The sequence below is a fragment of the Aegilops tauschii genome, chromosome 7, assembly GCF_002575655.3.
Source record: "Aegilops tauschii subsp. strangulata cultivar AL8/78 chromosome 7, Aet v6.0, whole genome shotgun sequence".
NCBI lineage: Eukaryota > Viridiplantae > Streptophyta > Magnoliopsida > Poales > Poaceae > Aegilops > Aegilops tauschii.
The window spans coordinates 356,451,103-356,461,552 of NC_053041.3; the positions used below are offsets into that span (position 1 = coordinate 356,451,103).

The 10,450-nt window shown below is 47.1% G+C and overlaps 1 protein-coding gene and 1 long non-coding RNA gene across 7 annotated transcripts; both read left to right on the forward strand.

The window, feature by feature from the left end:
- Nucleotides 1–1,635: 1,635 nt before the first annotated feature.
- Nucleotides 1,636–2,884, forward strand: LOC109758889 (probable CCR4-associated factor 1 homolog 7). The gene has a single exon (XM_020317748.4). The coding sequence runs from the start codon at nucleotides 1,839–1,841 to the stop codon at nucleotides 2,721–2,723; it is 885 nt and encodes a 294-aa protein (XP_020173337.1). The 5' UTR covers nucleotides 1,636–1,838; the 3' UTR covers nucleotides 2,724–2,884.
- A 1,742-nt stretch (nucleotides 2,885–4,626) lies between these two features.
- On the forward strand, nucleotides 4,627–7,519 carry LOC109758890 (uncharacterized). Of its 6 annotated transcripts, XR_012188866.1 has the most exons (8): nucleotides 4,627–4,819; nucleotides 4,898–5,143; nucleotides 5,233–5,586; nucleotides 6,024–6,114; nucleotides 6,176–6,219; nucleotides 6,288–6,459; nucleotides 6,535–6,640; nucleotides 7,105–7,519. It is a non-coding gene; the product is annotated as an uncharacterized lncRNA (long non-coding RNA). The 6 variants fall into 6 exon arrangements; XR_012188865.1 differs by lacking the exon at nucleotides 6,535–6,640; XR_012188863.1 differs by lacking the exon at nucleotides 6,535–6,640 and having other exon boundaries at nucleotides 6,176–6,213.
- Nucleotides 7,520–10,450: the final 2,931 nt, after the last annotated feature.

A 10,450-nucleotide genomic window follows, 5' to 3' on the forward strand; every position in this document is an offset into this window, starting at 1 on the left:
CACTCAAAAACTCCGAGGGGCTCGAATCGTCTTGTGCCATATGATCAATTATCTGAAATGCTCAAAGCACACGATTAGTCCGCAAAGGCATTGTCATCAATCAACAAAACCAAAACCACTAAGGGAGAAATATGCCCTAACAGTAGTGGTACCACCTCTTGCTCAGCACCGACTGGCAGAGGATCGGCTCTCGGCGGAGCGCATGTTCGAAGATGCCATAGTGGCCATGGCTGCAGCGGACCTGGGCTTCATGAACGAGAATCGGGCGATCCTCGCATCCGTGCACAACGCCGCATCATCTGCCGTGAGCGTTGGCAGCTCCGCGTCAACGAGGTGTTGCGCAACCGCCTCTTCGAGGGGCTGGAGGACAAGGACGACGACGCGCTAGACCAACACGACAACGATGCCAACGAGGCATTCGTTATCAACTCCGGACCGTCTCGCGCGGGGCTGTCGACCTCACTCCGTTGGAGATGAGTGGAGTAGGATTTTAGTTGTTTTTAGGTCCTTTTACCATCTATTATTTCGAATATCAATGAAAATCCGAAGTCCGCTTCAGTTGGATGCCCGGCTGCCCGCCCACTGTTCACAGACACGTCGAGAAATGTCCTCATACATTTAGGAGCGTCCATTTGGTATTCAGTTTGGAGTTGCCCTGACGCTCTTGGCAGACTGTTTACAGACTAACCGTTTCTGTGAAAGTTTAATTTTATAACGAAGAAAAACAATAATGGAACACTAACAAATGAGGGAAGAGCTCACGCGGTGTGACTACGGCTTGCTGCACCGCTTCACTTTCATCTCCTTTCTTCCCATCCATCATCTCCCTTGGATCTACAACCATTCTTATCATCCACGCACCGCTGCCCGTCCACTGCCCACAGACACGTCGTGAAATGATTACATACATTTAGAACCGTCCATTTGGTATTTGGTTTGGAGTTGCCCTAACCCTCTTGATAGACTGTTCACAGACCAACCATTTTAGTGAAATTTTAATTTCAACAAATAAAATGAAATGAAACACTGACAAATGAGAAAAGAACTCACAAGGTGTGACTACGCCTCCACTTTCCTCTCCTTTCTTCCCACCCACCATCTCTTTATCGTCCACGCACCTCTCGCTCCATGCCCGCCCACTGTTCACAGACACGTCGAGAAATGTCCTCATACATTTAGGACCGTCCATTTGGTATTCAGTTTGGAGTTGCCCTGACGCTCCTGACAGACTGTTTACAGACTAACCGTTTCTGTGAAAGTTTAATTTTATAACGAAGAAAAATAATAATGAAACACTAACAAATGAGGGAAGAGCTCCTGCGGTGTGACTACGGCTTGCTGCACCGCTTCACTTTCATCTCCTTTCTTCCCCACCCATCATCTCCCTTGAATCTACAACCATTCTTATCATCCACGCATCGCATACATTAAAACTGTCCATTTGGTATTTGGTTTGGAGTTGCCCTAACCCTCTTGATAGACTGTTTACATACCAATCATTTCAATGAAAGTTTAATTTCAACAAATAAAATGAAATGAAACACTGACAAATGAAAAAAGAACTCACAAGGTGTAACTACGCCTCCACTTTCCTCTCCTTTCTTCCCCACCCACCACCTCTTTATCGTCCACGCACCTCTTCTCCCATAGCCTCTCGCTCCACTCGCCGCCTGCGCTGACCTGTGGGCCCCTGCTTCCGCCTCCCCTTCCTCATCTTATTACTTTCCCCACCACGCCGATCCGCCGGTCTGTCTCGCAAACCCTAACCCTAGCAAGCCCGCTTCGCTCCTCCCCCTCCAACAAGATCTCTCTCCGAATCTTTGGATGCACCAGCTCCGATGTCTGCCCCTCCGCCACCCGCCTCCTCCGATGATGATGGTAAGCCCGGCGACGAGGAGGGCGTAGAGATCCGCGAGGTATGGGCGAACAACCTCGAGGCGGAGTTCGCCGTGATCCGTGACGTCGTCGACGATTACCCGTACATCGCCATGGACACCGAGTTCCCGGGCATCGTGTGCCGCCCGCTCGGGAGCTTTCGCTCCAATGACGAGTACAACTACGCCACCCTCAAGGCCAACGTCGACATGCTGAGCCTCATCCAGCTTGGTCTCACCCTCTCCGACGAGAACGGCGCACTCCCGGCCAGGGGCACGGGGGGGCGCCCCTGCGCCTGGCAGTTCAACTTTCGGGGTTTCGATCCGCGCTCAGACCCCGCCAACGCTGACTCCATCGACCTGCTACGCAACAGCGGGATCGACTTCGACCACTTCACCACCGAGGGTGCTGACACAGGCCACTTCGCCGAGCTGCTCATGTCGTCGGGCGTCCTGCTCAACGCTGAGCTCCAGTGGGTCACATTCCACAGCGGGTACGACTTCGGGTACCTGCTCAAGCTGCTAACCGGGCGGAACCTACCCGACACCATGCCTGGATTCTTTGACCTCATCAGAATCTACTTCCCTGTGCTGTACGACATCAAGCATCTCATGAAGTACTGCGGCAGCCTCCATGGTGGCTTGAGCAAGCTTGGTGAGCTACTTGGTGTCCAACGTGTGGGGATCTGCCACCAGGCTGGGTCTGACTCGCTGCTGACCTTGCGGTGCTTCAAAAAGCTGAAGGAGGCATATTTCAGAGGATCGACCGAGAATTATGCCGGTGTATTGTATGGTCTTATTTCTGATGGTGGGGAGAACAGACCACCAGCAGCTCTGCTCATCGAATGAGTAACGGATAGTCAAATAAGACAATGTTATGGTTGAAAAAAAGGAAATGTTTCTGTTGAATATATGCTCTCTGATCTGAATATTTGCTTGTGGTTGCCATAGTATAGCTATTGTTCCCAGTTATATGACTCTCGTTGCTATATCATGGTAGTTCTGTTGAATGCTCGGTCTTTCCCTTTGAGCTGTATGGGACATCTATCAGGTTTGGGACAGCCCTTGATGCGCACGACTAAAAATTGAACTGTTGTGCATTTGGGGGGGGGGGGGGGGGGGGGGGGGGGGTTCGGGGACCCAGTCATTCATATAGAGGTGTCAACCATCTGGTCTTAGTTTTGCTGCCATATTGCCTTTCTGTGGAATTCAATCAACTCTTCATTGTTTGTGTTGATTTTCATTCTTCATAATGAATGATTTTCATATTGCAGCTCAAAGTAGTTGATTAATAATTTTTTCACAGTCTAGACTATTAAGTATGTCCAAACATGTTTCTGCATGCTCTGTATTTGATCATATCATTGCTTGCACAGCCCTAGCACCTCTTATCAACCATTGTAATGGATGTCCTGCAAATAAACACTATTTGACTGTCTCCCCTTAATTGCTGGGACTTGACAGTAATGTAGAATGTTTATTTTAGCAGCCTTTTAGGTGCATAGGTGCACAACATGTGTTCTATGATACCAGTTTCTTGCTTTATTTCGCTAACGTATCACAGTAAATGCGGAGCTTGATTCAGCGTTCTACTTTGGTTTTGTCCCATAATGGGAACCACTCCATTGATATCAAACCTACAGTTTTTCTCTTCACAGGTGATAAGATAAGATCGTTTCGATTTGGGCCAATGCAGGTGCTAAGCATTTGCGTAATGTAATGCCGCGAGAGTAATTGTTTTGCTTTTCCGCCGCTTGGCGATGTCTGTTCTGAAACCTCTCATTAAATGAAAATGGCAAGTCTTTTGCCTTGTTTCAAAAAAAAAAAAAGATAAGATCGTTTGCTCATTTACAGTGGCCATTGAGGGCTTCTTTGGATTTTAGGAATTAAACCTACAGTTTTTCTCTTCACTGGTGATAAGATAAGATCGTTTGGTCCTTTACAGTGGCAACTGAGGTCTTCTTTGGATTGCGGAATGGGAATAGGAAAAAAAATTGGATTGAGATGGCATGTTCTATGTATTCTACAGGGTTACAAAACACAGGAATTTTATAAGATGTGTCTTTAGATGGTGCAAATGGAAATGGATAGTTTTAGGGTTTCTTTGGATTGCAGGCATTTTGAAACGTAGGAATAGAAGAAAGAAACTAGAACTGAGATGACATGTCCTATGAATACCCAAGCCTCTATTTTCGGGGGCGTTTTTGCTCCATTATTCACCCACTTGGCTGAAAATGATGCCTAGGTAACTTGGTATATGGCACGTGTATTATTTTGGTACATGGCTGGGTAGAAATGAGTGGTGTGCCCAGGTTTTGATTTGAAATTTTTTGAACGTGTGTACAGGTTGGTTTGGTTGATTTAGTGTTTTTTGTTGGATGTGGGCCAGTTTTTTGCAGTGAAGTCCGCGTCCTGATATATGTTTATGCTTCGATGCTTCTTCTGATTTTTGGTTGGCCGCTGTTCGCCTAGATGTCCCGTCGCTATCGATCTGTGCCGCTGTTGGGTTTTTATTGGCCGCTGTTGGTCCGATTGTTCTGTCGCTGTCGATCCTTGCCGCTGTTGGGCCAGGTCGCTTTCTGGCTTTCTATTCGTCGTTGGGTTGTGTACCAGTTGCTATTGGGCCAATCGTCGTGTACCAGTTTGATCCTGTCGCTGTCGCTGCGTGCGTGTCGCTGTTGGTTCCCGCCCGCCGCTTATCACCGCCGCCTGCCGCTCTCTAGACTCTGTGGATAGACTTCCACCGTCCACCGTCTACGCAGCCGGGCGCTGATCCACCGTCGTCAGGCCCTATAAAAGGCTCCCGGCTCGCCTCTGTAGGAGCAGGCGTGGTGCTGGAAGTCTGGAACAGTGATGGGACTGAGCGGCAGTGGTGGCGCTACAGCAACATGACCGAAGGGGCGGCTCTCTCCTACAAAACTGGCGGTGCCCCTCCTCATCCTGATGTATGTGTTGTTCTATTTTTCACTTGCGCCTGCAGGCGGCAGCTCCCTCCACCACCCCTCCTCACCTCCGTCCCCCAGCCGCCCCCCGTACGCGCCGCCCTGCTGGTGGAGCTCACCTGCGCCGCCATGGATCTCGTCGGTGTTGGAGGCCTGTTCTGCAACGTTGGCCTCCCCAAGGTCCTGCTGGTGACCTGGACGCTCGCCGGCGCTGCTCCGGTTCCTCATGCCGGTGTGATTTAAGAACCAACCAGCGGGCACTCCTATTATTTGTGGTGTCCGTCCACGCGCGGCGGTGTGGTAGCTAGAGAGAGGAGCGGCGACGAGGTGTGTGTTCGAACTAGATTATTCAGTTTTGGTCGGGTTTTTTCTGCTGTGATTAGTTACGAGATTTGTTTATTGTTTTCTTGGTGCAGGTAAGTGAGAATCGCGACGCGTAGAGGTCCATCAGTGATTCTAAGTGCGGCGGCCAAGACAAACGAGTCATCCTATCTGAAACCGACGGAATTCTGTTTAATTGGCCATTGTTTCGTGTACTATGCAGGGTGATCTTTACCTCATTTGTCTTTTGACCTGAATATTGTGGTTGGTTCCACGCAGCAGATGCAGGCACAATGCTGCGAGGTACTACACCCTGTTGCAACTCAAGTTGGCGTTGAGGAAGAAGAGGGTGGAACCTGATGGCCGAGTGCCGCGCGCCGCCGCAAGCTCCTGAACGACCATCTCTCGATGGTCCGCTCCGTGGTGCGGTGGTCCCCAAGATGAGCAAGGTAAAGACCAACGATCAATTGATCTTGGAAGAATGAGCGGTAAAATCTTGGGAGTAAATCGGAATGTTTGTATGTGTGTTCTTGATTTTGGGCATCTAAATGGACAAGACGTCCATCCTGGGGACACGGTCGACTACATGAAGAAGTTGCTGGAGAGGATTTGGTGACTGTAGGTTCGGAGCCAGACATGTCGCTGGCATAGTCGACGGTGATGGGGCGGTCAGCAGAGGCCGTGTGCTTTACAGATGCCCAATTCTTTCTTCTGGTCTAGCTCCTCACCATCGCTGGCATAGTTTTGTGCAGTATCTGTGTTTAGTTCCACATATGCTGATTCCTTTTCTTGTATGAGCGATTTCCTCAATTTCAATTCTGGTTGGTATGCTTTTGATCCTTTGTGCAGTTCTCTGTTTTTATTTGTTGGTTTTTGCTATTTGCAGGTCTTGTGGTCTCTTTGCCTGATTAGGATCCTAATGAAGTTCGTTGGTGGCTGCAGTAAAACTGTGGTTGGGTGCTGTTGATTTTGTGGTGGTAAGCATGCTTTGTCTTCTGGAGTTTTTTGCATACAATTTCTAATTTGTGTTTTTTACAGGTAGGCTGTTTTTCGATTTGGTCCACTTTGCCGGACAGGTGATGGTCGGTGTCGTGGTTATTCTACAGCCAAGCTGAATATACACCCCACCTGAACTATCTCCATTGTACAGAAAAAAGTTCATCATAATCACTACGTCAACTGCTAATTCTCTTCATGGGATCACCACTTCTATCAAGTGGAATCTACCGAGCCATTGCTTCAGATGGAGGCAGCAGCTATTACTACCAAACCTTGAAAAGCCATTGGAAACAACCCTGCAACCTTTTCCGACAGTAGCAGAGGTAATTTATAGCCTAGGTAATCCTCAGATTTTTTTTCCCGCATGGTGAAAGGGAGTTTTATTCTTAATTGAGCAGTGTATCAGAATACTAGAGGATGAAAACAATACAGCCAAGAAGAGAGAAGGAAGACAAATGTCAGCGGGGAAATCAAAAAGGGGTTTGGCAGATATTATTTTTACATGTACAACAAATTCATCTTATTTGCTATTTCAATGTAGTATTGTTGTTTTTGCTTTTTTATCAGTAATTAAGTAGCCAGGGAGCTGTCTACGCATGAAGGCTGAAAACGGAGTAAGCTACTTGCTAACAACAAGAAAGGACCAGCTTAGTTCTACACTGTAGCTTGAGTGCTTTGTATGCACAACTAAAGCTGTGTACTGTAATAAGACAAACTTACCACTCTACTTGGACTTATCCAGTCCTTTTGACCTGTTGTATAATATAACCAAGTTTTCATAGATGCAACTGGGACATCGTTGAAATTGTGTACTGTAATAGTATGGTAGGCTTGGTGCTCTACTTATATGTACACAGTGCTTCTGTATGTAATGTAATGTATAACTAAGTGTACATACTCGATGACATGTCTAGCGATCTAGCTTTTTCGCTTGCTATTAAGCTGATAAAAGTGTTCTTTTTCTACAGATGTAGCTTGGGTTATGACTGTTACATGTTCGAGACACTCCTACCTCTGATCATTGGCCAACACATGATGAGTGGTGAAGCGGCAGCTACATGGACTTACCGACGCTCATACATTGTAATGGTAATTCACTCGTGTTCACCATGGTGATAAAGTGAGAGACGTGTGCTGGTGATGCAATTCTTACACAGAGCCAGCTTAATCTTAGACCATATATGTTCACTCATGTGATAGTACTAATTCACTGAAATAATCCCCTTTGCATTGCACTATTTCGTCAAAAACCTAGTTTTAAGATTAGTTTCAGTTTGTCCACATAGATTACTCAATAGTTATACACTTTCACCCTGATAATTTGGCCCTGTTGTAAGCATACCCTCTCTTTAATTTCTAAAATATACACCATATTTTGATCCATTTCTTAAGGATTAGTTTTAAGTTTTCACACTTAGATTGCTCAATAGTTTTATTGGTAATTTGGCCCAGTTTTAATCATAACCCCTTTTCATTTTGTAATACACCATATTTTGATCCATTTCAAGAATTCATGCCTGATAACAAGGCTCATGCACCATGGTGCTTGGGGGAGGATCAGACCTCTTATGTGTTTTGCCTTCAAATATGATTGAGGCTAATGAATTCTACGAAGAAGCAAGTGATTGTTCCAGGAAGCTACTCCCTCCGTCCCATAATATAAAAACGTTTTTTACACTACACTAATGTCAAAAACGTTCTTATATTATGGGACGGAGGGAGTATGTTACAATTCTATGTGTGGTCTGCTTGAGTGTTTGTCAATATATCAGTATTCTGAAAACCATACTGGTAGCGTTTAGTTTAATATATCAGTCATTTTTACACTTGCTATTGGGTTATCTGTGTGCACATCCCTAGCATTGTCTTTCTTAAAATCATCTCATTTTTGCCACTATCTTCTATATATTACAATGTATCATTGTGAAGGCACCATGGTAATTAGAACAATTGAACACAAATCGATACTTTGGGAGTGACAAGCCCATATGGATCTTCAAAGTTATAAGTACAAATCCTGGCCCTATAGTCATGTTTCTGCATATACCTTTCGAGAGTGGTTTTTCTATAGGTTCACAAAACCTGATGGGGAAAAGCACCGCTATAGATTTTGGGAAGGAAAGAGATAGCATTGTGCGCGTCTTTCTTAGGAAAATACATCAACTGTCCAACTTAAGAGATCTAAGTTCTCAAATATGCCTTGGCGCACTACTTACCTTATTATAGCTATATATAATCACATATACAGGGAATTACACAGGAGCACCTAGGTGCTCCACCCACCCACATCAGTACCGTTGTACCGAATATACACATCTTTTAGCGTAGATTGTGGTGGACTTGAAAAACCCTGCAACTCAGCAGTACCAACGTAATGTGTTGCAACTTTTTCACTATTACACGCAGAAAATTTCACTGCAATACATCTACAGGGCGCGGCTACATGGCTAGTTCCAACTAGACTTCAAAACACATTGAAAGATGGTACTTCTAGCTCGGTTGCTAGTGCCATTTTTTATGACTGTTATTATATGTTGTTAGATTTTAATCACGTTGTGTATCATTATTGTAATAGGGAGAGCAACCTAGTATCTGGATGGATTCTCCTCCGAGTGAGATGGTTCCCTTGGTTGTAAACGATGCTACTCTATTGATTGAATAAAGGAGGAACCAGTTTTTCAAAAAAGACTATAAACACAGGAACTTTATAAGCAGTGTCTTTGGATGGTATAGGAAATCAAAACATGAATTTTAAAGGATTGAGAGAGACACAGAGTGCAAGTTCATTGGACTTCTCAAAAGAAAATAACAAATGAGGTTTGAGCTCATGTTTAAATTCCTATGGTGTTGGTGGATGATCGTCGAGATCGAAGCTACGGTGCTGCTTCTATGTTGTTCGGCCAGGGGTTAAGCACTTCGATCATTCCATACACGCGAGGAAGGATTACCTAGGTTTAGGCCACCGTAGTGGTGTAATACCTACTTTGCTTCAGTGTGTTTATCTTTGTATTCCTCTCTTTACAAATGTTGCCGCCATGCCCCCTTTATACTTCAAGAGCTTGGCTTGGTTGACTTTCCACATGTCCCTACATAACGTCAGGAGCAGGGATGGTAGACATCTATTGTGCACGGAGAGCGGAAAGCCCTTTTACACTGTGCATATGTCTCCCACTGCCATCGATCAGAGCATGGCATGACGTCGTCGTACCCCACACATGGGCGGTGTACCCCCCGCACGTCGCGGTTCGAAGAGGAATCAACCACGCCCTTTGTTTGGTCAGATTAGTGATTCTCGGCCGAACCACCGAATGATTCCCATGCCTCGACGCGGCTTTACCCCAGGCAGGGTCCTCGATAAGTCCAGCCTCTGGGGTGGTCCTCGTCAGAGGAGGTAACCTGGACACGAGACTTCACCCAAGCAAATGCGCTTTGGCACGGCTCGGAGGCGCGCGCGGGTAGGGGGGGGGGGGTCCCTCCCTCATACAGCTGACAGTAGCCCCTGGTCCCTCGCCTTCCTCTCTACTTGGGATGGGTTTGAGAAGGAGGGGTGAGGCCTCATTTCGTATGTGCATTGTCAGGAGTGGGGTCATGACTGAAATGAAAGGCTACCGTCCTTCCTCTCGGTTCCCACGCTTTGATAGTCACTCGCCCCAATCATGGGCTAGGTGGTAATGATGGTTTTGGACTTACGGAACCGCCCCGGGAGGGTAAGGGGAAGGGGCCGCCTATCGAACCATTCAGAGGTATAAACACACCTCTGTTCTTGAGCAGGACGCATCCCCGTCTCCTCACTTCCCCTGCTCCCAACTTATCCTTTGGTGCTCAGCACCATGGCTCCAAAGAGGAAGGCGCCGAAGTCCTCTATATCGAAGAAGCGAGCACGCAACAACGCCCCGCCGTAAGAAGTTCTTCCATCCAGCTTTCATAAGGCGGAGCCTGATCGTCTTCGCCCATGGCTGGTGCCGTCCGGCCAGGAGGATGCGCGGATTCTTTTCCCCTCCCATCCCCTGGATCCGGACATGGATCGGGCAGCCATCTTCACCCGCCACATCCTGGCGGGCCTCTTGTCGCCGTTCACCGTGTTTTTCCTCGCCATTCACCGTGTTTTTCCTCGCCGTCCCGAGCGGCTTCGATTTTTACCTCATCCACCTTCCTCCCAGCTCCATTCTCGTGTTGGCCACCTTCGTCCATCTCTGTGAGATGTTCATGGGGGTGGCACCCTCCATGGCGCTCTTCCACCACTACTTCGTCCTCCGACCATCTGAAGGGGAAGAGGTGGCGGGCAGCTACATTTCGTCCTCCGCAAGGGCTCCG

Excerpts from the sequence above, each read along its gene's own strand:
- LOC109758889 (XM_020317748.4), top strand. The coding sequence starts at position 1,839 with ATGTCTGCCCCTCCGCCACCCGCCTCCTCCGATGATGATGGTAAGCCC.